This window comes from Mus caroli, chromosome 6 (genome assembly GCF_900094665.2).
Source record: "Mus caroli chromosome 6, CAROLI_EIJ_v1.1, whole genome shotgun sequence".
Classification (NCBI taxonomy): Eukaryota; Metazoa; Chordata; class Mammalia; order Rodentia; family Muridae; genus Mus; species Mus caroli.
The window spans coordinates 128,250,968-128,277,606 of NC_034575.1; the positions used below are offsets into that span (position 1 = coordinate 128,250,968).

The following is a 26,639-nucleotide window of genomic DNA, read 5'->3' on the forward strand; positions in this document are numbered from 1 at the left end:
AACAGATTGAAAAAGGATCTTTACCAATCCTAAATCCTATAGGGGACTATTATCCAAGATATACAAAGAACTCAAGAAGCTGGACTCCAGAAAATCAAATAACCCTATTAAAAATGGGGTACAGAGCTAAACAAAGAATTCTCAACTGAGGAATACCGAATGGCTGAGAAGCACCTGAAAAAATGTTCAACATAGTTAATCATCTGGAAAATGCAAATCAAAACAACCCTGAGATCGCACCTCATACCAGTCAGATGTCTAAGATCAAAAATTCAGGTGACAGCAGATGCTGGCCAGGATGTAGTGAAAGAGGGATACTCTTCCATTGCTGGTGGGGATTGCAAGCTGGTACAATCACTCTTGAAATCAGTCTGGCAGTTCCTCAGAAAATTGGACATAATACTACCAGAAGATCCAGCAATACCTCTTCTGGGGTAATAAGGACACATGCTCCAATATGTTCATAGCAGTCTTATTTATAATAGTCAGAAGCTTGAAAGAACCCAGATGTCCCTCAACAGAGGAATGGCTACAGAAAATATGGTACATTTACACAATGGAGTATTATTCAGCTATTAAAAACAATGAATTTATGAAATTCTTGGGCAAATGGTTGTATCTGGAGGATATCGTCCTGAGTGAGGTAAACCAATCACAAAAGAAGTCACTTGATATGCACTCACTGATATGTGGATATTATCCCAGAAACTTAGAATACCCAAGATACAATTTGCAAAACACACGAAACTCAAGAAGAAGGAAGACCAAAGTGTGGATACTTCGTTCCTCCTTAGAATGGGGAACAAAATACCCATGGAAGGAGTTACAGAGACAAAGCTTGGAGCTGAGACAGAAGGTAAGACCATTCAGAGACTGCCCCACCCAGGGTTCCATCCCATAAACAGCTACCAAACCCAGACACTATTGCATATGCCAGCAAGATTTTGCTGAAAGGACCCTAACATAGCTGTCTCTTGTGAGGATATGCCAGTACCTGGCAAATAGAAGTAGATGTTCATAGTCATCTATTGTATGGAACACAGGACCCCCAATGGAGGAGGCAGAGAACTTACCCAAGGAGCTGAAGGGGTCTGCAACCCTATAGGTGGAACAACAATATGAACTAGCCAGTACCCCAGAGCTTGTGTTTCTAGCTGCATATGTAGCTGAAGATGGCCTAGTCGGCCATCATTGGGAGGCGAGGCTTTTGGTCTTGTGAAGATTATATGCCCCAGTACAGGGGAACACCAGGGCCAGGAAGCAGGAGTGGTTGGGTTGGGGAGCAGGGCGGGGGATGGGGGTAATAGAGGACTTTCAGGATAGCATTTGAAATGTAAATGAAGAAAAAAAATCTAATAAAACAGCATAAGGAAAAAAAAAAACAAAAACAAAAAAGGATGGGTTTCAGCTATATTTGGGATAAAATATATCAGGGATAAAATCCACTTACAGGTTATAAGAGAAACCGGGGCTAGAGATATGGACAGGTAGTTAAGGTGGCTGCTCTTGCAGAGGGCTTAAGTTTGGATTCCAGCACCCACATGAGACAATTCTAGTCCTAAGAGATCCAATGCCCTCTTCTGCCTCTGCAGGCACTAGGCATACAAAACATACATGCAAGCTGAACACTCAAGCAAAATGAGCCAACATAAAATTTAAGAAAGAAAGTAGTTAAATACTGTTCCATATCTAAGTTTTACTTTTTCAGTCCATGTTCTGTCCATATCACAGCTCAATAACTGAAGCCACACACACACTGAAGACTTTGAGCAGCCCCTCAACTCCATAGCTCATCATTTGGGGAATCTGTAGGTTCAGGTCATCTTTCCTAAAATATTCTGTGTTGTAAAACAGTGTTTCATGTAGCTTAAGGCAGCCTAGAGCTGACTATGTTGACAGGCGTTGAATTCCTGACCCTTCAGCATCTTCTTCCTAGCCCTGGGATGGATTAAGCTGGGTCACCATGGCCAGCTCTCAAGTAACTCTTTTACCTTAGTTATTTTTCTTATTATCTGGTTCATTGTGTATTAATGGTATGATTATTAAACAATCTCAGGGATTAGAGATGAATTTCAAGGTGAACAGTCCTCACAGTTCCCAGTTCTCACACATTTAAAGCAATGACAGAGTCTAATATTTTCAGGATACTGAAAATAATTTCAGCAGTCTTGTAATCCTATTGGAAATGTTCACTGAGACCCAGCTTGGCACTGACTGCTCTCTTGCCTGTACTCTTACCTGCAAGTAGGGGCAGGACCCTGAAAAGTAAAAATGAAATATGTTCTGATTAGTAAGGATAGGGAGGGCGAGCTTGCAGAAAACCACAATCTCCACTCTTTACTATGCTGTGTACTGCTTTGATCACAAAGTTAAAAATGCATGTGTGTGTGTGTGTGTGTGTGTGTGTGTGTATGTGTGTACATACATACATATATGGAATTGTCAATGAAAAATTTAATCAATTTTTAAAAATTCAACCCAAAAAATGCTAACTCATGAAATAAATGTTAACACATTGTAAAGAGACTGCTAGATGTGCTGGATCCCATTAAAGGGGAGGTGCCGTGCAGAATAAGCACTTGGAAGGGGTGATTACTGTACAGCAAGAGGCGTCTTTTCTATATGATATGGTAAAGGGGAACATGTGCCTGCTGACAAAGCCCAGAAAAAGCACTTCCTTATGCAAAACTACAAACCATACGACTCTTTTCTAATGAGTAGTCTATTAGCAGTTTAAAATCAGTAAGAGGCAACTCAAACAAAGTGAAAGAAAAGTAGCAGAGAGCTGCGCATGGTGGTATACACCTTTAGTGGTAACCTGAGGAGGCAGAGGCAGACAGATCTCTGTAAGTTTGAGCCTAGCCTAGTCTACACAGAGCTCAGAGAAAGCAAGAAAAGAGGAGGAAGAGGAAAAAGAGGAAGAGGAAGAACAGGTAGATGAGGAAAAGAATTACACCAGCATCAGTGTTAGCAGAGATAACAAGAGATGAATGGCAGAAATTTCAAAGGAACTGGGAAACTCAAATGATCCTGTATCCAATGAGTCTAAAAATAGGTGTGCACACTATAGATAGCTAAGACAAGGTTTCATATGACTTTGTAAAGCTTAACTCAGCTCCTACACATGTGTGCACACACCTACGAGAATAACATAGGCCAAATGTGGGGTAGGTACTGACTGTGCTCCTCCAACAACTTAGGAAAGTATTTAAATGTGGAGTATCCCAAAAGGGCTTGTGATGATGCTTAAAAAAAAACAAAAACAAAGAAACTGAAACCTCTGTTAAAACAAACAAAAACAAAAACAGACACCTCAGTAAGTGTCACAAAGGTAAGTCCTATGAAGTATGGAAGAGGAAGAGTGACAGAGTGACACTGTGGCAGCTTCAGAAGCTGGGATTTCACTGTGTATTTCCAGCTGAGAGGCCTCTCTCTGCTCTAAGCTCTACCAACCAGAACAACTTACTGTCCTTAACGCAAGTCACTGATTCAGCCGCAAAAACAAATACCTATTCTACATCTAGGCTTTGGTACATTTTATTAAAGCAAAATTTCAACAAAAAATGGCTTTTATTTACAGAATCAACTATATATAGAAACTGTCTATTCCATGTGGAGCCAAGAAATAAAAACCATGTAACCTGTTTTTTTTTTCATATATTGAGTTTATATATAAAAGTTTCACATTCATAAAAATCCCAAAATTCCCAATAGAAAACCCTTCCTTTAATTAAATATATAAATAACCTCAAAAACATCCAATTCAAATTGGCTTAATCTTGAAGTGTAGACCAATGAGGCTGAACACTAAGCATTTCAAGTCTTGTACCAAATAGTAAAATACACGAAGGCCTTCAGGATCCCTAAAATTTAAAAAAAGTAAAAGTTAGCCTTTGTTCCCTATAAAATATCATCTTATAAATTCCTGAAACAAAATTGAAACCCTTATACTAATTAAGTTTATAGACTTAAGGAAAAAGGAATACTCTTGCTGACAGCTATAGAGAACAAGCTAAACAGTTAACAATTCTCTCTCCTATAGGAAGAATATGCTCACCAGCACTCACTGCTCTCTGAAGAGAAGTGCACCCACTTAGAAACCCAGAAGAGTACAGAGGCCACAGTCTCATCAACTGTAAGAATATATTTATAGATTTAAACATTGGCTGTTCTTTGTAAACACAGATTATGCATTCATTCTTTGCCCTTCTTTAACACTTATCTGAAGCACCTACTACGGCCTGGGCACTATGCTTACTCTGAAGACAGAGCCAGGTTTTCATGCAGCGTATACCCAAGCAAGTTCTGATTTAGGGCAACAAGAAGCAATGGGAGCATTAAGGGGACATTTTGAGGGAAAGGGGCATAAAGAAGTGACTCAGGGATTCAGGCCAGCAAAGCTTCAGTATGTGCTGCAAAGAAGCTAAGGACACAAAGGTGGCTCACACATGCCTGTTGTTCTTTTCAGTATGGTATAAGATGGGCCCAATGAAGCTGATAAATCCCAACAGATCCTTTCCATTTTCTGACATTATAACCAGGCTTTTAAATACAAAGCAACGAACAAAAGTGAGGCATTACTATGCACACTGCTGAACTAAGTACTTTAGACAGTGAGATATTCTGTTTACTTCTCTGACAGACAAGAAAACAAGTGTTTAATTACTTAAAAGTCTGAAGACTAAACTGCCTTGGCTAACAGACAAGCTCTGACATGAGCTTCCCTTATGAATCAAATCAGCTCAGCCAAACTGTAATATACTTACTTTGACTGATTTACATCAATAAGAGAACCTATTTTTGATGTGGTAAAAGAAATGTGTTCATCCCCAATTACGATTTCAAGTTCCTGGAAACAAAACAGTAGAGAAAAGGCATTAATAAAAAAAAGTCTACCCCAAGGACACCTATATTCATGCTACAAAGAAGTACAAACTTTCCAGAACTTAATAGACAAGGAAAGAAATGTAATCTTCAGCAAGCACAGTGGCACATATTTATAATCCCAGCACTCCAGAAGCAAGGCAGGAGAACTACTCAAGTCTAAGGCCAGCCTGCTCTACAGAGAAAGTTCTAGACCAGTCATGGCTACACAGAGAGACTCTTTCCAAAACCCAAAAGAAATTTAATTTGCTAACAGAATTATCTTAATGTAACCTCATCAACTGTTCATGACCAATAGCCTCAGTTTCATGACCAAACCAGAACTGCTTTCCAGAGCCGTGATAAAAAAGGGGCTCAAACAAAACAACACAGAAATATTTCTTGTGATGCGGTAAACATGAGAGCTGTCATATTTAAGCATGTGAGAGAAATGATTATATAATACAAATCCATTTAAAATATCATAAAATGTATTTTCTCTTTATGTAAGTTTCTACAACTATATGACATTAACAGGAGTATCTGCCATGCATCAGGCCCAACTGCTAGGAGATTACAAATACTCTCTGCAGGCCCTAAAATACCTTTACAAGGTTTCAGTCTTTACTACACTTATTTCACAAATGTACAATCCAAAACTTATAAAGCACAGAACATACAATGGTACCAATAGCCAGGAGTAACACTGGCTCTCCATAATAGTAATGTTCCTACCTAGAGACTAATACTCTATGAAACTCAATAAAAACTAGAACTTATAAAACAATGCAATATAACCCAGTTACTCCAGTATCATTATCATCATACACATTTTATCTGTACTACTTATGCAGAAATCTAGAGCTAGTGAAGGGGCTGCATATTTAATGAATTTTTACACTAAACTCTTAAGCAGATGCTATTAAAGATAGTCCCAGCTATTTAATCGAAAGGCCTAACTATGCACTTCAAGAGATACAGCCAAATGAGAACTAGCTAAGATTCTCTAATAGTCACAAAGGCTTGGCTTAATTGTCCAGCAGCAGTGTCTGGAGCATGCAGACTACTCTCTCATGGAGAACATGTCAGCACTGCACAGATATGAGCACTGGCTCTCCCCAGGTGAAAAATATTTTTATACATAACCTACTCTGTTTCTGAATTTTTTTTCTAGAATTGATGTTCAGAAATGTTACTAAGGCAAAGATAAATAGAAAATATCAGCATTTTCTGATGTATATTACAAAGCCACCCTGTGAAAGAGTATATCAACTTATTAATGCAGACAAATCTGCACGGCACATCCTCTCTGTAGGGCAGGTTCCATACTTTTAAAGCATCCCACTGTTCTCTGTGGACACAGATGCCCAGTGACTACTATGCTAACGGTGGTATTCCTGTAACTCGGGTTCCCGCCGGACACAGACCACTGCCTGTGCTTCCCTATACCATGCTCTCCACTGTGTTCCTGCCACAGAACAGTTGCTGCTACTTTCAGCTATATTAGATCTCTCTACAGATCTTTCTTCTAGGCAAAAAGAGTAGCTCATATAAAGTATAAGCCTCAGGAACACGCAAAAGTGAGATTAAATATCTTCTCTCTCAACCTTGTACCTTACTCCTCCAGGGGTTGAAAAGACCCAATTTAGAAACCAAACTATCTATACGGAGTGAAATTGGGCCTGCCGAGATCTTTGGGAGAACTTTGAGAAATATCAATTATTCTGAAGGGAATATGAGAGGCAAAAACAATGGTTCACTGGAACAAAGAAATCCATCAGATCTCTCTCTGGAATACTCAAATACATGAATTTTAAAAGACAAAAAATTGGAAAAAGTGAATTGCTGCATTCAATGAAAAGAACCATAATGTTCAAATTTAGCTAGCACCATGTTGTACGTACTTACAATAGAAACAATTAATAATAGCTAATTGATAATAAATAATTCATAAATGTCAAAGTATCCCAACTTTCTCTGGACTAGCTAGAGAAAAGATGTAGAATACTGTCTAAATTTAGAGCTATGCACTAACACCTGTAGTAGCTGGAGGCAGCAAAGAAAATGAAGCTAAGTAAGGGCTGGGAGCTGTAACCTGGAAGGAACATTGGGCTTGCCTGGCATATATGAACATTGACTTCAATGTCTAATACCAAAATAAAACTGTTTAGAAAGAATATGAAGCTTTATAATCAAAGTTTCAATAAGAAACCATCCTGAAAACACAGTAACTACATTACCAACTTTGACTCTGTCCACTTAAGGAATCACTAGGCACAGACCTGCCGCCCAACCCTGTCAGGGGGTGGCCACAGAGCGTCGTCCTCTTTTGTAATTTCACTGTCGTCAATAATTCTCTTCAGTTCTTCCATTACACTCTTGTGGACATAGGCCTGAAAAATCAGTTACAATAAAATCTTTGAACACCTATCTGTCTTCCCACAGTTCAGCAAGATATAATAAAAGCAAGTTACAAGTCCTAAATATCCAAACAGAATAGGAGTGAGAACTGAACTTGATCCCAGAGCTGCAGGATGCAATTCATCCTTCTCACAAATGCTACTCACCCATGTCCTTTACCACACACAGGTGCCATCTGCTCACACTAGCTGCTTTGAGGCCCCATATTCTGCCAGGGTAGTAGGGGTACCAGGCAGCTTACAGTTAGTTACAGGGCCAGTATTAGGGCTGTAGACTGAGGGCACAGCACAAGCACACAGGAGCTGGCACTTGAAGCCCAGCCTAACTTCCTCACCTTCCATTTAAAATTGAAACTCGGAAAGAGGATAACATTTGAAATGTAAATGAAGAAAACATCTAAGAAAAAAATTTTATGCTTCATAAAATGAATTAAATGATATGGGCTGTAAGTATTTAGGCTGACTCTTTTGTTAAAACTGTCACCAGGATGGCTCAGTGGATAAAGACAGCTGAGAAAAAAGACCTGCGTTCAATCACTAGAACCCATATAGTAAGAGAAAAAAAACCAATTTCTACCAGCTATTCTTTGATTTCTACCAGGAATACTATGTTACATGTGCATTCCCATACAAACACACAATAAAAAAAAAAAAAACTTTTTAAAAATGCTAAAATGCTGGGCGGTGGTGGAGCACACCTTTAATCCCAGCACTTGGGAGGCAGAGGCAGGCAGATTTCTGAGTTCGAGACCAGCCTGGTCTACAGAGTGAGTTCCAGGACAGCCAGGGCTACAGAGAGAATTCCTGACTCGAAAAACCAAAAAAAAAAAAAAAAAAGCTAAAATCATATGTAATTAAAATAGAAACCTTTCAATCTATAAATTAGTTTCTTCTTGAAAGAGACCCTTGACATAACTTCAGTCAACACAGACAAGATAAATGAACAAAATGTAAAAAATATGACATTTAAAAAGAAGTTAGCCAGAGGCAGGTGGATCTCTGAGTTCTAGGCTAGTCTGGTTGGTCTACACTGAGAGAGCCAGGACAGCAAGGCTAAAAAGTGAGACCCTGTCTCAAAAAAGAAAGAAAGGAAGAAAGAAAGAGAGAGAGAGAGAGAAAGGAAGGAAGAAGTCAAGCATGTATGCATGCACGCACACACGCACAAACACATGCACGAACAAACGAACAGAACTTGCCTCTTTTCTGATCATCACGTCATTTTTATAATTACTGTTGTTGGCATATCTAAGCTTCCCTGTGTGGAGAGAAAGAAAGAACATCATGAGTAATTTTAGAGGTAAAGACAATTTCATAATCCCACTTTTATTAGTATATCTACTTTTCTCATGCAAGATCAATGCTAAATAATAAATATAAAAGCAGGCTAGTAATTCTTAAAACATTCCATACCTTCAACATGAAATGGGTCAGGTTTGTTAAGGTCTGTTTGCTTCCCTTCCTTCCTTTCCTTCCTTCCTTTGAGACAAGACCTCACTGTGTAATGAGGTTGGCAGCCTTGAACACACAGGGATCTATCCACCTGCCACTGTCTCCTATGTTTGCGGATTAAAGTTGTGCACAATAAACAGTTTTATTTTCTTAATCTAGCCCTAAACACAAAGTGACTATGTCTAAGCACTAAGTATTCTCTTCAGTGTCATATGTTAGTGCTAAACGCTGCACTCACAACATTTCATCTAATCTCTAAAGGAATACCAAGAACAGCTTTCACTTTCTCGCCTCTTCATAGGAGATAAAATCAAGTTAAGCAATTTGCAGAGCTGCAGAGTCTCAAAAGGTCTGTTTTGCATCAACTTTCTCTATTGTTCCAAAATATTCTCTTAATTCTTTTCCTTCATATTAGTGTATTTTGCTAATAATTTTTTTAAACTAGGAAGCAAGCAAAGGACATAAACTGCCAAGTTTGTTGGCTGCTTTATTTCAACCCATCCTTCAGACCTCTGAAGCCCCTGCTGTGTGCTTCCCTGCATGGTGAGTCAGTTAGGTGTCCTGATACAGCTGTAATGTCTTTCTCATCTGCTAAACTGACAGGTTACCCTACTGGGGTGTACCCCTCAGGAACTGTAGATTCCGTGGTTCATTGTTTTCCATGTAAGTGGAACAATGCAGTGGCAGAGACGCATGAGAACTAATCCTTACATAAAATTCTCCTGATACTGTTGGAGGTCTTAATTTGAATGACTCAGAGTGCTAAGAACAAGCTGGTGTTATTCAAATGCAAGAGGAACAAGAACAGAATTACAAGAGGAATAAAATTTTTAAAAAGCAATTAATTTTTTATAAAAATAAATAAAACTAGGGCTGGAGAAATGGCTCAGAGGTCAAGAACACAGTGCTCTTCCAGAGGTCCTGCATTCAATGCCCAGCAACCACAAGGTGGCTCATGTCCATCCATAATGAGATCTAGTGCCCTCTTCTGGCCTGCAGGTATACATGCCAGTAGAATGCTGTATATATAACAAATAAATCAGAAGAAAGAAGAAGAAAGAAGAAAGAAGAAGAAGAAAGAAGAAAGAAGAAAGAAGAAAGATGAAGAAGAAAAAGAAGAAGAAGAAGAAGAAGAAGAAGAAGAAGAAGAAGAAGAAGAAGAAGAAGAAGAAGAAGAAGAAGAGGAGGAGGAGGAGGAGGAGGAGGAGGAAGAAAGAAAGAAAGAAAGAAAGACAGACAGACAGACAGACAGACAGACAGACAGAAAGAAAGAAAGAAAGAAAGAAAGAAAGAAAGAAAGAAAGAAAGAAAGAAAGAAAACTAGAAGACCACTGCCACAACAACAAAATTTGGAAAACAAGGGTGAAGTTATTAAGTTTCTAAATAACAGCAGGAACACTGACTGCTATGCTGACTTCTTCCTAAATGCTTGAAACTTTTGGAATACATGATCCTTTCCTTACCTTTCAAAGAACCTTGTGCAAATCATGCATAAAGCACTTAAGTAAAATCCATATTGTCCTATGGTAGGTTAAATGTTCGTCTCCCAAGTACCTTCAGCTTTGACATTTATATACTGCCCACTACATGATGGACATTTAAAAATAAAAATTCTTGGTGCAGGTAAGCAGAGCTGTCCCAAGACAGAATTGCCTTACACTACACAGGGAGAGGCTTCAACAAATCCCTGATCATTCTGCTCTCCTCTCGTTTTTTCTCACCCAGAAACCAAGAAGGTTTCTCAGTTTTATCTCAATCAAGTGTCTCATCTTCTAGGGGCAGATTGGTTTTTGCATGGGGATCTTTGTGAGGGAACAGGGTTTGTCTGTGTAGCTCTGGCTTTTCTGAAACTCCATCTGCCTGCTTCTACCTCCAGAATACTGGGATTAAAGACTCAGGGAAGCCGGGTGTGGTGGCGCACGCCTTTGATCCCAGCACTGGGGAGGCAAAGGCAGGTGGATTTCTGAGTTCGAGGCCAGTCTGGTCTACAGAGTGAGTTCCAGGACAGCCAGGGCTACACAGAGAAACTCTGTCTCAACCCCCCACCCCCCAAAAAAAAGACTCAGGGAAAACTCTTTTTGTTTTGTTTCGTTTTGTTTTTCAAGGTCTGATCATTTATTTCTTTGTCTTAAACACTTACTATTTACTGGACTCAGACTTAAAAGTAGAAGCTCTCATTGAGGACAGTCTATGTCTCTTGGAAATCTGTTCCTGGTTTTTTGTTGTTGTTGTTGTTTTGTTTTTTGTTTTTTTTTTTTTTTTGCTTCATTCTCTAGGCCAAAGGCTAAGCTTATTCTGTAGCTACCTTGATTTTCTTAGTGTGTTGCTTCTTCAGAACAATACATTGGAGATGGTGTTGTTGAAGGACAGGTGAAGCAAATAGATGCCGAACCTTGGGTGCTTTCCTCCTGGATTCCTCACCGTCACTGTTGCAGGGCTTTTCAATAGTATATTAGCAGACACCATCTTCTTTAGAGTTACTAAAATGCTTTAGGATTCTGCTAGCTCTTTGGGACCAAGTACAGAGGGACAGGGGCTCAGTCCAGCAATATCAATATCTTTTACAATAACCAATTTGAAAGCACGCAGATTGGCATCCATAATATAACTAGAACAGACCTGCACTTTCTCTCTCCAGCTCTCCTTGGTCTATAGAAGTATGCCCCTTACTCAACAGCAGGTGCACTCTGCACTGCGTCAAGAAGCCTTGTTTTCTGGGAAAAGCTTGTTTGTCATTCCCCCAAGTCCTTGGTTGTGACTGGGACCACACAACATTTCCCCTCTTCACCCAGAGCATCAGCGGCTACCCCTGTGGCCATTTGCTTCTTGCTGAAAGTATAAAGTTTGTGTTCATTGCCCACTTGGAAGAGTTCTGACAGCTGGTGGCTAGGAAGGAGATTTTCAGAGTCATCTAGGCAAGGCTGGCCGACTGCCTAGGAGGTGGCACAAAAAGAGCTTCTAGGAGCATTTCCACTGACTCCCTTACCTTTGGCCATCATCCATTAGTGAAGAACTGTATTTCAAACCTGACACATACCACATTCCTGTGTTCAGACACGGGGTTCCTCCCCTATAAAGCAGCTTTAACACATACCATGAATGAAGGAGTAGGCCAAAGAGGTCACCTAAAGATTCCATGCATCCTCTGGAGTATCACTTGATAATTCTGTTAACACTCCCGGAGCACAGGTTCTCTGCTCTAAGTTTCCGATTCCTGTATGTTCAACTTTTCGGGAGTGGCAGAATTCGCTTTTCTGCATTACTTTACAGCATTTTTTCCCTCTCACAAACATACCCCATGTCTGCTCTCACAAACACAGTACAAGCCTGCTACAAAAGAAAACTCTTCCAATGTTGGAATGAAACCCTTCAAGCCCTTCTGGGAGTCTGGTGCGTGGTGACACGACTGTCATCCCAGCATCCCGGAGGCTGAAGCAGGAGGATCGTGAGTTCGAGGGCGGCTTGGACTACACAACAAGACCCTTTCTCAAAACTAAACAAGTAAATTGAAATAAAGAAGAAAGGAAACAAACACACACACACACACACACACACACACACACACACACACACACACTGAAACCCGCTCCCTGGGCGTCTCGCCCTCCCTCGCAGCCCCTCCGCCGCTCACCGTCCGGCCGAAACTCGAACTCCAAAAACTCGTGCCCAAACTTGCCCTTATGCCCGACGTAGTAGCGCAGGTAGAAATCACTACCCATAGACATTTTTATCCTCGGTAAAGCACCGCTATAAAGCGGGGCCAACGTGTTGCCGGCGCGGGGTAGTGACGTCACGGGCGCGGGCAAAGCACGACACCAAGGGCGCGCTTACTCCCGTAGGGAACGAAGTCCCGGAAAACTGAAGATGAAGCAAGAGACCCTCAAGAGAACTGAAGGTTCGCACTGGAGCCGCTTCACCACGATCTCTAGCACTTTGTTTTCTTTTTTATTTGGAAAAGATTTTCATGTGCTTCGATTTTTATGTTTTAACTGTGTCGATGCTACACGTACATGATGAATTTTAGTCGCTCCCACCATGTTATCTTCTCTCATCCCTTCTCCGCTGAACCAGTCTTACCAATAAGCCCTCCTGTACGTTTACGCCTTGTTTTTGTCTGGGTTGCGGGGAGGCTCGCCGAGTTTAATAAGGGTGGCTTGCATGAGCGCGATGGTGGATACAAAGTCCCGGATTTCATTTTGGCATTCTATATTTTGGTTGAGCCACACTGCACCTCTCCCTCATCTACTGCCCCCAACCGTTGGTCCCGAGTTATTCCCGCTGCACTTTCTTGTTAAATGTATCCTGTTACCCTTCCCACTCCATTTCTTTAACCAACACTCAGTATCCCCTCTGGTTTAATAACCTACACTCAATAGCACATAAATACACTCATACAAAAACTAAAATTCTATACAAGATTTGTCTTAATACTTCACGATTACCTCACTATAATAATTGCCAGATTTGACCATTTTCCTGTATATTTTATCTTAGCAAAGAAATAGCTAGGGATTTTGTTTCTTTGTTTTCTTCTCGTTGTTTAAATGGGCTTGGAAGGAACGGATGTAAAACCACTTTTACTTTCCAGTTGCCGTATGCTATGGGTGTGTCTTTTTCTGAGTTTTGAACTAAGGTTTACAAACTGTACTTATTGTGGGTATCTCTGATCTCGAAGCACATTGTAAAGTGGGGTGTGACTCTACTTCCTGAAACTGGTGAAGTGAGAAAAGATACATTCCGGTGGCAACCAGAACACAATCTACCAGAGTCCCTTTGGATAATGCTTCATAATATCCAGTAGCTAACAGCCTAGACAGAGACACAGAGTAAAATGAATCTGTCTGGTGGGAGTTTGATGTTTAAATAGCACATGAAACTGAGAAGTCCAGATAGTCGTCATAGAAGAGTTTTTCATAGTGTACTACAACTCGTGAGTCACTAAGGGTCAATGGTTAGTACCCTATATATTTGCCGGGCTAGGTCACAGTTCTCAACAATTTGAGTTGGAGAAATACGGAACATCCAAGTGTGGGACGGTGTTGAAGAGCACAAAATGACAGTGAACTTGCACCCAGTTCCCTCGTTCTAATTCCTGATCACCTTTCTGTCAGCACCACTGAGTAATCCTATCGGTGACTGATGGCCTTCTGTACTGATCCTAAAAAGAGTCCAGTCTCAGTACTGGTCCCACCTAACCTTGGACAAGTCATTATCTCTCAACCTGATTGATCATTAACTAACTAGATACACAGTGATCAACTGCCAAACACAGACCTGAGAAAATTAAACAACATGTATATGATATGCTTTGAAATCTATGCAACACGAGTTTTAACAAGCCTTTTTCTATGTGCCAGAGCAGATGGAAGTTAGTAATACAGCAATTACAACATTTAAACCTTCAGAATAAAAAGAAAGCAAACATGTTAGGCAAACGCCAGCAAAGGGAAGTAACGGGTATAGTAAAGAATGCATGCAATAGAACAGCTCTGTATGAAAAGGGCAAGTCGTTTTATTGGGAGGTGGAGTTAGAAGTTTATAAACAAGGGTGGTATTAAAGAAGACATATAAAAGGTGCTATTTGAATTGACTTTTTTGGTGACCATATTCTGTGAATGTCTTAGCAGTATAGACAAGCATTCCAGTGCTTTAAAATAAAGCTGGGTGGTGTGAATGTTTGTATTTGGGGAAAGAAAAAAAACCCCATGATATCCACACCTGAAATCAATAAGTTGCTAGACTTGTTGGGGTTTAAGAAAGTGGAGTAACTGTCAAAGCAAGTTGGGGCTGGTTCTCTTTGGCCTTCTTAATAGTTATGTAATAGTTAAATTTACTCACTCCTGTAGTGGGGTGGCAGGCTGCTATTTAGGAAAATATATCAGAGATGTAAATCAACACACCTTACCATTAGGATGCCCAACCCTTTCAATTTGTCCAGATTTGAGGAGGAATTTTGGGAAGTAAGGGATGGAAAACTTCTAGTTTTAAAACTGAGAAGGACCTCATATATTACAAGAACAATTCACAGAAACTTAAGCAATGTGTTTTTATAGCCTCTGTGGAAATATCAGCTAAAAATCCCTTTCACTGAATTATACAGAAAGGCTTGTTCAGTGGCCTTAGGATGGTTCTCTGTGAATTTCCTTTAAAATTTTCACACATGTATCAAGTTCATTTTCCTATTTACCTAAGTAGAACTATAGATGTCAGGATTTAAGTCTATTTAAACGCAGTGTAAAATACACACAGTGTTAAGACTTTCTCTCTTTTTTATTTTTTATTAGATATTTTCTTTATTTACATTTCAAATATTATCCCCTTTCCTACTTTCCTCTCTGAAAATCCCCTCTCCCCTCTCCCCTCCCCCTGCTCCCCAACTCACCCACTCCTACTTCCTGGACCTGGCATTCCCCTATACTGGGGCATAGAATCTTCCCATGACCAAGGGCTTCTCCTCCCACTGATAGCCGATTAGGTCATCTTCTGCTACATATGCAGCTTTCTTAAGTTGGCCCATTATGCTCTTGGTCCCCTACCATTTCCTATGAGTTCAGACTTGTCCTCTGGAACTTACATTTTTTTTAGATAAAATAGAAAACTACTTACCTAACTCTCCATCTTGTAGTCAAGATTGTATCAAAATGGGACCTTCTGAGATGGTAGACCCTGGGGGATGTGGGCAGGTGTTTTGTTTACTGAGTTCTTAAATGTGGCTAGTGAGACAGGGGAAACTAATTTTGTGGAATTCTTAATTGTTATTAATGTAAAATAATATTTAAATATCACATGGGGCTATATTTAAATAACAACATGAGTTTCTCATGTTGGTTAGCACAGCTGTGTAAGGGTCTCAGCTATCCATCATCAGACTGGAAGTAGTGAAAACATACTGTGAACATTTCCCTTTTTCCATTATTGGAGTTCCAAACTAGGGTATAATTACATTGTCAGAGTTTACTTTTGAAAATAGATGTCTTTACATTGCTCATGTGAAACTAAAGGACTGTTTCTGCTTTTTGCCAACACTGTGGTCAACTTTATAGCACCTAGTGAAACTATTTTGATGCAGGTAGGAAACAAACCTTCCCAACTGTGATGAAAATTGAGGCTTGATGGTTTAATGTACAATATTTGATGATATTTTTTCCACACAAGTGTTTTATTTTTTTCAATCATGTGGTGATGCATCAATTTCTTTCATTTCTGTTCATTTTGCTTTTTGTTGAGGCAGGGTCTCATGGAGCCAAACTGGCCTTAAACTCACTAATGTAAATCCATGACCTTCTGGCCTTAAATCCATGACCTTCTTCTGCTCACACTGAATGTCCTGGTACTCCAAGTGTGCACCACTACACCTCCCTTTTTTAGATGTGGCTCTTGCTTGGAGTCATTAATATTTTAATTGCTCAGCTGGGTTCCCCCACCCCCACCCTGTGTACAGAATTCTCTTCTTTTGAACTCTTTTTATGTATCCTCTGCCCATCTACATCTTTTTGTCTATTTAAAGTGACCAAATAATTCCCTCCTTCAATTTTCAGAAACAGTCTCTAATCATATCCTAATAAACACAACAGGCAATAAGCTTATATTTTCATTTTCTGTCAGTATAATTGTTGGTTTTATACATTTACAGAATAAAATGTCAGAGCTGTCTCTTTCAGTGAAATAAATCTGTGTAGCAATAGCAGTATGTAGTCTAATCGAGCATACTGAAGTTGGTACATTTTGAGAAGGAAAAGCCAAAGTGTGGTGATCTGTTTCCATCCATATCCCTCTGCTCACCTGTCCTTTTTTATTCCATCTTAGACTTTTTTATGGATTTCAGCCATGTCTTTTGCCACTGTATTTGCTTTTCAGATAAATCCCCATCATTCAGGAACACCAAACCCCCTTACACCACTAATTATCAGGCAGGATCATAGATTACCATGGTGCAATTAATTATATTACTGCATCTGGAACTCTTAGAGTATGTTAGGGTATCCTATGATTTAAACACTAAAACATAACTTGTAACTTACATTGAAACAAACACAATCCACTAAATTAAATATTGTAGGCTCTATGTATGTGTTTTCTTATTTCTTTGATATGGTAAAGCATTTTATAAATTGTTGTAGTAAGATTGAGAAAGTTCTATTAATGTACACTAATAATTTTATTAACCTGTTTTATCTTCATTTAAAATGAAGAAAATGAAGCTGGAGAGATTGCTCAGTGGTTGAAGCTACATGCAGAGGATCTGAGTTTGGTTCTCAGCACCTATGTCAGTCAACCTACAGCCAACAGGAACTCCAGCTTCAGGGAAACCAACACCACCTTCTGACCTTGCTGGCTACCTGTATCCACCTGCACATACCCAAGAAAGGAAGAGCAAGCCATCCTCTCTCTCATTATATGTCTCCTCCCCTTTAACTTACATGCTGCATCCCTGTAGACAACCTATCAGCCCTTCACCTGTGTATTCCCTTTTCTGGTTATGATTATGGTTTTGTCTTTTACATGTGCAACTTTTAGCATGTATATGTTCAGTGTATGGCAAATTTGTTAAGTGTGCGCCATATGGAGATCACAGTAAAACTTTGGGTATTCATCCTTGCCTTCTACCTTATTTGGGCTTGGGTCTTTTATTGTTGATTACTGAGTCTGGCAGGTAGCCATTCTGTAAGCTCCTGGGGATTCCTGTGTCCATTCCCCATCTTGTCAAAGGTGTGCTGGTGTTACAGATGTATGCTACCATATCTGACTTTTGACATGGGTTCTGGATATCCAAATTCCATTCTGAAAACTTGGATGGCAAGCACTTTATTCACTGAACTATTTCCCCAGCTCCACACTGGTTCTTCTTACCTCAAAATTGTCACACATTCCCAAAGAGTCCCACTCGTGGAGTCTTTTGTATTCTTCCTGTCATTACATGACCTTTCCTTAGGGTCTCAGGTTGTATGACATTTATTCAGAGTCTTCACTCTGCACTCCCTTCTACTATCCCATATTTAACATAAGGTTTTAATTAGCAGGTGGCTACATATAAATACATCCTGCCTAACTGTATTCAAAGCTTCCTTTTCTTATCCAACACGTACCCCACTGTCTGGCACAGCAAGCTTTGACACTCACATTTTCTAAATATTCACATGAGAAAATATTTTGTAAAAGTGGCTCAAATTAACATCTAGGAAACAACAACTGGATCCCATCCTTCTCCAGCTCACTTAGATCCTGACTACTCACTGTGGTATCCCCACAGAAACAAGAAGCATTCTTCCTTTAGCTGACTCATTATGACTACACCAAGATTTCAGTTGATGCCTGGGTGTCAGTTTCCAGCTGCCAGTCATCCTTACCACAATAGCTCTCCTTGTCCTTCCTAAGGTACCAGGGTCACAGATCAGCTTGTTTAATAGAATTGCTCTCACTGTGATACAGTATTTTGAAATCATGAAGACTATAGTCATCAGCCCAAAGCCCACACAAACATGTTAGCTCAAGACCAGGATAGAGCATTTCCCTGTGTGTGTAAGGCCCTGGGTTCAATTCTCAGTGCTAGGAAATAAACCATGGTTACAGTTTAATCATGTGCTGCTCATACCAGCCCACCATCTTTTAGGCATGTTCTACTATGTGCTATCACTGGCCTGTCTTTTTGACCACAGTATATTTTTTTTTTTTTTTTAAAAAAAAAAAAAAAAAAAAAAAGAAGAAGAAAGAAATGTTCTGAGTTAGAAAGGGGAAACTAGTATTTATTGAGAACATATTATAGTCCACGTAATACACAAAAACATATTCTCATTGTTCCTCACACCAACCCTGTGAGGTAGAGAGTCATCTCATTTTGCACATAAAGACTCTCTTTTTGAAAACTGTAGGTTCTCTAATTTTCCTAGTAAAATTACTCCCATTTATTTTCTTTTAGCCTCCTTATTACAGAGATTTTGGCAGCTATACACCTGAAAAGTCTACTTTTGGTCAATAAATACTAGTTTAATGAGTTGCTTCACAGTTATTTCAATGGATGGTTAAAAATTAGAAGCTACCAACCATTCCTATAAGATTACTTCTACTCTGTACCTCTTAATGACCACCTGGGTTACTAAGTCTTCTTGCTCGACTTTCATGCTTCCTGTTTGTTATACACACACACACACACACACACACACACACACACACACACACACACACACTTTTTATCCCTGGTTCTAACTTCGGCTCTATAGGCTGATTCTCCTTATTCTTACAGGAACTGGCAAGCAAATGGGATGAACAATGTTCCTAATCATGAAATGACTCCTCCTGCTTCTAATTAAACTTAGTATCATGCATGGTCCACCTTCCTCAGAGTTCAATGAAAGGAGGCTCTTCTATCTATTGTCAAGGAAAGGCTCAGTATTGTTTCTTATAGATCTTCTTCAGCTCTTCATAACTGGACGAGGACTTTTACATCCCTCCAACATAGATGAGACAAGGCCTTTCCTTGAAGGATATGTTGACTCACCTTAACACTTCTCAACAAAAAGAACCTAGAATTTTCTTTCTCATGAATTCCAATATTCAATTCATGGTTAAAAATTAGAAGGCGTTCATTCATGCCCATCTGGTTTATTTTTACTCTGTAATAGTTTAACTTAAAAAAAAAAAGAAAGAAAGAAAGAAAAACTAGTTTTAGTAGTAAACCAGCCTGGAGTGAGTGGGACCAGACCTTTTCCCCAATTCCCTTACAATCGTTGCAGATTTTAAAAACCTCCTTTAGAATGACATGGTCCACCACTTATACTTCAGCCCTTGGGACTGGAAAGCAAAATACAATTGATGGTTATTCTTAGCTCAAGAGTACATGGTATGTAGAGGTAGAGCTTCATCCAGCAGCATTTCATATCTCTAGGAAAATGTTTAGGGAAAGATGCAAGATCCATGTCCTTTTTTCTCCCTTGGTGGGCCACAGAAAGTTCCTTCTCTCTGTTCTTGAAGGAACTCATTCTACCCATATATAGTCACTTGTCTGGGACCATCTTCAAAGGACACTGAAGCTATAGGAAATGCTTTCGGCCCTGATGCCAGCCACATCTGCATACAGTTCAGGCACCACCAACTCTGGCACTTGCAACACAGCCTTGTCATTGGCAGATCTAGAGGCAGCTTCTAGGCGCTGGAGCAGCTGACCAAGTAAGGGGCGGCTGTCCTCACTCCAGCGCCAACAGCACTTCATGATGTTGTACCTGTGAAAGGAAAGGAACATAGTCCCTCTTCAACAACAAAATAAAACCCTCAGTTCTTTGATCTTCCTACTCTGTCTCCCTATATTCTATACTATATTTCCAGAAACAGATACTCTACCATTTTCTTTGTATCAGCTCTCAACATCCTATGAATGTGATTTCTTTTTATAATAGAATATTAGAGATTTTTCCTTATATATATATATATTGGATATTAGTCCCCTATCTGATTTAGGATAGGTAAAGATCCTTTCCCAATCTGTTGGTGGTCTTTTTGTCTTATTGATAGTGTCTTTTTTTTTGCAGAAGCTTTGCAATTTTATGAGGTCCCATTTGTCAATTCTCGATCTTACAGCACAAGCCATTGCTGTTCTATTCAGGAATTTTTCCCCTGTACCCATATCTTCGAAACCATATAATATCAGAAGAGCCCTGCCTTTTCCACCATGCAGTGCAATCTTGTAACAAGGCTAAGAGAAAACTGTCTGTTCTACTCTATGGAATGAGGGGTAGCGCTTAGACTCATCCAATGTTCGAACTATATTCTCACCAGAATGTTAGGTACTTTAAGGTCAGGAACTTTGTCAAGACCCTTCTTCTGGAATCAAAACATAGGTTCCTAATCAAGTCCTCAGTGATAGCCTCAAGATTGTATGAGTGGATGTGTGTATATATATACATATATGATAATTAAACATATATGACACATTTATGGCTTGAGCCTGAACTGTCCCTCTCCACAGGCCCATGTTTTAAGTGCTTGTTGCACTAGGGGAAAGCTTTTGATAGCCATAGCCATCCTAATCCCAGCCTATGTTGAGTACCTTCTGGTCTACAAGCATGTGAACAAACTGTCTAAGTGCTCCTGCAGCCACAGACTGAGCATCTCTGCTCTGACTTCTGCACCATAATGGAACTGTGAGACAAAGTCAACCTTTCTTCCCTGAAGCAGTTTTTTTTTTTTTTGAGGGGTTGGGGGGGTGGGTACTTTGTCATAGCAATTAAAAAAGTGGCTGATACAGTTATTGAGCAGAAGTGTTTTTGTTTTACCTCATGCTTCATTTATGTCTGGGCATTAGCACATTAAGGACAACTAAAGATCCTCCGAGGCACATTTTAAAAGGTGTGGTTAAGTATGGAGAACACCATGATGGGGAATTACAGAATCTCAAGCGTTTAAGAGCCTCTTACATGGCATGTGAGCAGCTGCTCGGTCTCTTCATGATTTTATTTCTCTGAAGATACTGTAGGATGCTGGTGGGAGGGACTTCAGGGTATGGTGGTGCCCCTGTCAATATGGAAAACACAAGAGCAGTACGAGAGCTTTTAAATATGAAATGAGAAGAACACCAATCTCCAGTGACCTGAAAAACAGCCTCTAAAGCATAATCATGGGGAAACTATGTACAGTAAATTTGCTCCTTTGCAAAAGGGTGTTTTGGAGAAGAAAGGTAATGTTAGGAGATCCTGAGGTTTAAGCAAAGTAACAAAATGAGGCGAGCCAGGAAATAAGACCTGCCTTTCATTCTTCATAATACAAAAGGAACCACAGTTTCTATATTGAAGAAAACATTTTTACATTTATATGATATTGCTATGGGAATTGTTCTCTGGGTTTGAAAACATTCTATAGAGATGGTATGGTTTATGGAAAAGAAAGGACGAAAAGGAGAGATAGAGAAAGTTAAGGAAGTCTGGGAGAGGAAGACAGAAGAAAAGGGATCATCATTTTAGTAGACGTTAGAGGAATGAGTCCCAGAATACATGTCAGCCCAGTGCAATAGTCCATCCTATCCTGAGAACACTTTCGCAAGGACTACAACACCACCTTCCAAAAAGCAAGCTTGCCTGTTCACAGAGAGGTCATACTTACCTAGAGTCACCATCTCATAAAGCAGGATCCCAAAGGACCAACTGTAAAAGAAACAGAATCACCCACTTAATTCCTATCTTTATCTGTTCTCAAGAGAGCTTGCTTTAATACCAGAAAGGAGATTAATGAGTCAAGGAGAGCTGGATTATTTAACAGAGTTATTAGAGGACATTTCTGTCTACATCCTTCAAAATCTAATCTCTTCAAGGGCTGCGTCTATGTCCCTTCTTCATAATATATGTTTGCATATATTATGTTATTATATAATAACATTTGTTATTAGCATGTGTGAGTGTACACTCCCTAAAACAGAATGCCCTCATTTATCTTTTTCATCTATTCCTTCCCTCTGTACCCAAACTCTAGCCTTTACTCAACATGAACCAAACCAAACAGAGATCCTTAATTTAACCACAGCTTCCTCAGATGACCTATTTACTCAAACCTAGGGAAATATTAATAAAATAAACCAGATATTTGGACAGGGAATTTGGCTAATCAGTATGACTTGAGAGGTACATACTACTAATACCATCATTAAATAAGCAATATTTTGTAAGTAAAATTGTCCATAGTCTGATGAAAAGTAGGTATCAGTGACACATCAGTGGAAGCATCTTAATTGACTCATATTGAGATGTAAATCCCCGATGCCTCCTGTGATACAGATGCAAGTGGGGTATTCTGCATGAATTTGCGTGCTTCTTCAAACAACTTGGGTATATGATTCCTAAAGGTCACTTTCGCTTTTTTACAATCTGGTTATACTAACTAGCTGTATATGTGATTATAGTTATGCTGTGTGATCACCAAATGCTCTAGATGCTACTTAAATATTTGCATAAGATATATCTTTAAAAATACATTGTCTGGTGTGGTGGCACACATTTTTAATCCCAGCACTTGGGAGGCAGAGGCAAGTGGATTTCTGAGTTCCAGACCAGCCTGGACTACAGAGTGAATTCCAGGACAGCCAGGGCTGGACAGAGAAACACTGTCTACAAAACCCAAAAATAAATAAATAAATAATAATAATAATAATAATAATACATTGAATATTTTAAAACTAATCTATAAGAGTATGTTGCTTAAAAGAAAATGTGATGTAATTGTACTACACCCCTGAAATACTAACACTGGAGAGGCTAATGAAGAAGGGTCACCAATTTAAGTACAGTCTGGCTACAAAGGGAGACTCTTGTCTTTCAAAAAAGAAATTGACCTGAAGTGGTGGTGCATGCTGTTAACTGCAGCTCATGGAATTATGTCATGCAAAGGCAGACAGACTCCTGTGAGCTCAAAGTTAAGAGTGTTCTACATAGCAAGACCCCTCCATCACAAATAAATAAAAATTCAAGCAAATAAAGTATTATAAAATTGTAATGATGAGTCAACTGTTTAAAAAAAAATGAGGTGAGAGCCCGGCAGTGATAGTGCACACCTTTTTTTTTAAGATTTATTTATTTTTATTATATGTAAGTACACTGCAGCTGTCTTCAGACAATCCAGAAGAGGGCGCCAGATCTCGTTACAGATGGTTGTGAACCACCACGTGGTTCCTGGGATTTGAACCTCGGACCTTCGGAAGAGCAGTCGGGTGCTCTTANCCACTGAGCCATCTCACCAGCCCCAGTGCATACCTTTAATTCCAGCATTCAGGAGGCAGAGGCGGGTAAATCTCTGTGACTTCAAGGCTAGCCTGGCTTACATAGATAGATTTAGGACAGTCAAGGCTTCACAAAGAAATCCTGTTTTGAAAAACTAAAGCAATAAAAAATGACAAAATGTAGGGGGAAACAGTAAAAGACTCAGATTTCTCACAAATATTTTCAGGTGTCTCATTGTACTAAGAACCATCTCAAAGAGGCATCCAGCCATTAGTCATCACTACAGATGCTATTCAGAGAAGAAGCACAATTTACATCTAGGCATGGTACAAACAGTGTAACTCCTGCATTTGAGAGGTGAAGGCAGAAGGGTCGTGGTTTATGTGCTATACTTGGATGTTCAAGAACCATCATGAAATATAGATTTCTCTTGCTTCAAAGATCTGATAAATAAATGTTTATGCAAACATTTTCACTTATCATGACCTGGGAGTGGAGAGATAGCTCAGTGGTCAGTTCACTTTCTGTTCCTGTAGAGGACCTGGTTTCAGTTGCTAGCACATAGATATTGATTGGCTCACAACTTCCAATAACTCTAGTCATGGGGATTCGACACTCTCTTCTGACCAACATGAGCTCTTGTACATACATGGTCCTCATAAACTCATCCAGGCACATATGATACTAAGTAAATATTTTTAAAAGAGGTGACTTAAAACATGGGTATATATTTTATTTCAAAATCTTCATTTCCTGGCTCTTAAGTAGCCCTGTGCCCTAAAGGTTAAAGTAAGACTACTAAGTCCTCTGACATGGACTTGAATAATGTGAATATTTTCACATTTTTCTTTTCTAATGAACGCTGTTAATCTAATTCACAAGAACTACCTGGAAAAGCATTAAAAAAAAAAAAAGATTGAAGGCAGATGACAAACATTTTTGTTTAAGAGTATGTCTGACTCTTTTGCATAAATAATTGATTACAAGCTTATTCATATTCAGAGGGAAAGCCCAGGTCACAAAGAGAGGAAGCAAAAGAGCAGAAATAACATACATATCTCCCCTGATGCTTGCAGGTTTCAGGAGAAGCCTTTCTGGAGCAAGCCACTTGAGAGGGATGGTGCTGGATCGAGCAGAGGAGATGGCCCCATGGGCATGAACTTCATAAGCCAGGCCCAGATGACAAAGTTTGGGAGTCAGGTCACTTTGGATCAGGATGTTCCTGGCAGCCACATCCCCATGAAACAGATGCTTCTCCTGCAGGAATTCCTATCAGCACATGATCAAAAGTAATCAGCCTTCGGTAGGTCAAAGTTCACAGATAAGACAGTCCTGGGGGCCTTCAAAAGACAAAGGTCTTCTCTGCTCCCAGCACTCTCATTAATCAGTGAGATCATTTCCAAAACAGGGTAAGGGATTCGCAGCTTTTCACCTTATGTTGAGGATTACCAAACTCAGTGAATAATCCAAATGGCTCTAAGGCAGGGATTTCACTCCAATGCTAAGGATGGATCCTGGTGCTTCCTGCATGCTAGATGAGCACTCTGCTCTGTTACATGCTCAGCCCTAACACTGGATTCTGAAAGCATAACCACATGTGCTGTGGTCAACCCAACTGCTACCCTGCCCCTTAATTGTACTTTTCCTTAGATGGTACTCAGGTAGATTCTGGAACAGAGAGTATAAAAGCTGAATGCCATGTCATAAACTTATACAAAGGTTCACACTATTTAATTCTGTCCTTATAGCTGGAGGAGGTATCTTTAAGGCCAATGCAAAGGAACACAGAAGGCCATACTTTCATCAGGTGATTGTGGCCCAGATCTGAATTTCTTATCTCAGGAAGTGGTACAGACCCTACCGATCCACTAATAATCCTTAAGCCAGGCTTCAGATCAAAATTCTCTGAGAACTTATTAAAACAGACTTTAAGGTTTTTAACACAGATTTATTAAGCCACCATCTAGGGAGAGAGAGGTAGTGACTTGCATTATAAAGGATCAAAGGATTCTGGTTTGGTTAGAAAAGTAGGTAAAAATCAAGGTGACTGGTGACATGTGCTGCATCACCAAACACAGAATGAGGAAATTTAGAAAGCTAAAGTGATAATTTCCAATCATTGGTGAAGAAAGAGTTCAGGACTAGCAGTTCTCTATCTCTTGGAAAATTTTTAGAACGAATAAACTAAATATAGTGAGAAGAATTAATGTATATGTAAGGAAATTATTCTATTGTGAGAAGAATTGAAGAATGTACTAATCTTAAGATCACTGAAGGTAGCAACAAATATCCTGGCTTGTGACAGGTGACACAGTGCCTGATGGGTACATCTGCTTGATGTGAACACCCCTGTAGAACACCTCTGCATTTATGATTCCAGAGGTAAGATAGACTGAAGTTCATAGTTCAGCAGTGCTATGACTACACCCCCTAGGAGGCTCAGACAACTGCCAAGTGAGAGGTGTTCTTTCCTCATCCCATGGGAGCTCCAACCAGAACCATCACTTTCTTTTTACTCTATCTTTTCCTGCTTCCACTTAGATATCCTTTAGATAGGCCAGGCATGCAGCCCTTGCCTAGCAAGAGGCCTTGTGTTCAATTCCCAGTACTACCACCACACATACACAAACAGACACACACACACAGTCCCTTTAGACTCTGATACATTTCATATATTGTGGTAGCAAAATACAATAAAGCTTAACAACATGGTTTCACAGAGCCTTGATCTTTCTATTTTAAAATAAAATACCTTAGAAAGACATCCAAATAATTTCACAGGCATAGTTATAGAAACTTCCTGAGTAATTCTGGTAAAGGTAATTTTTTTCCTGTAACCCTGAATTCTTAAAACCTGGTTTAAGAATAAAAGACCACTCTTCCGGTCAGAAAAGCACCGGGGTATCTAGGGCGCAGGGTCGGCTGACACTCGTCAGCTACCCACAACACCCGCCACAGGATCTTAAGACTTCAGGTGAGTGGAACACAGCTTCTGCTCCAATCCAATTGCCCGGGACCTGAGACTGCATTAGTTTTTAATATTTTTATTACATATTTTCCTCAATTACATTTCCAATGCTATCCCTAAAGTCCCCCATAGCGCCCCCCACTTCCCTACCCACCCATTCCCACTCTTTTGGCCCTGGCATTCCCCTATATTGGGGCATATAAAGTTTGCAAGTCCAATGGGCCTCTCTTTCCATTGATGGCC

The 26,639-nt window shown here is 39.7% G+C and overlaps 2 protein-coding genes across 4 annotated transcripts in view; both read right to left on the reverse strand.

The window, feature by feature from the left end:
* Nucleotides 1-3,522: 3,522 nt before the first annotated feature.
* Nucleotides 3,523-12,537, reverse strand: Magohb (mago homolog B, exon junction complex subunit). Of its 2 annotated transcripts, XM_021165420.1 has the most exons (6): nt 12,364-12,537; nt 11,038-11,237; nt 8,480-8,538; nt 7,146-7,256; nt 4,767-4,849; nt 3,523-3,863 (listed from the first exon to the last, which is right to left on the reverse strand). In XM_021165420.1, the coding sequence occupies exons 3-6, from the start codon at nt 8,492-8,494 to the stop codon at nt 3,764-3,766; spliced, it is 309 nt and encodes a 102-aa protein (XP_021021079.1). In that variant the 5' UTR covers nt 8,495-8,538; nt 11,038-11,237; nt 12,364-12,537; the 3' UTR covers nt 3,523-3,763. The 2 variants fall into 2 exon arrangements, with proteins under 2 accessions (XP_021021079.1, XP_021021078.1); XM_021165419.1 differs by lacking the exon at nt 11,038-11,237 and having other exon boundaries at nt 3,645-3,863; nt 12,364-12,531.
* A 6,878-nt stretch (nt 12,538-19,415) lies between these two features.
* Nucleotides 19,416-26,639, reverse strand: part of Styk1 (serine/threonine/tyrosine kinase 1) — a 53,729-nt gene continuing 46,505 nt past the window's right edge. For both annotated transcript variants that reach the window (XM_021165778.2, XM_021165779.2), the window contains 4 exons: nt 24,483-24,697; nt 21,822-21,862; nt 21,140-21,236; nt 19,416-19,948 (listed from right to left, as the gene is read on the reverse strand). In XM_021165778.2, coding sequence (XP_021021437.1) covers nt 19,744-19,948; nt 21,140-21,236; nt 21,822-21,862; nt 24,483-24,697 — 558 coding nt within the window. In that variant the 3' untranslated portion in view covers nt 19,416-19,743. The remainder of the gene's footprint in view (nt 19,949-21,139; nt 21,237-21,821; nt 21,863-24,482; nt 24,698-26,639) is intronic.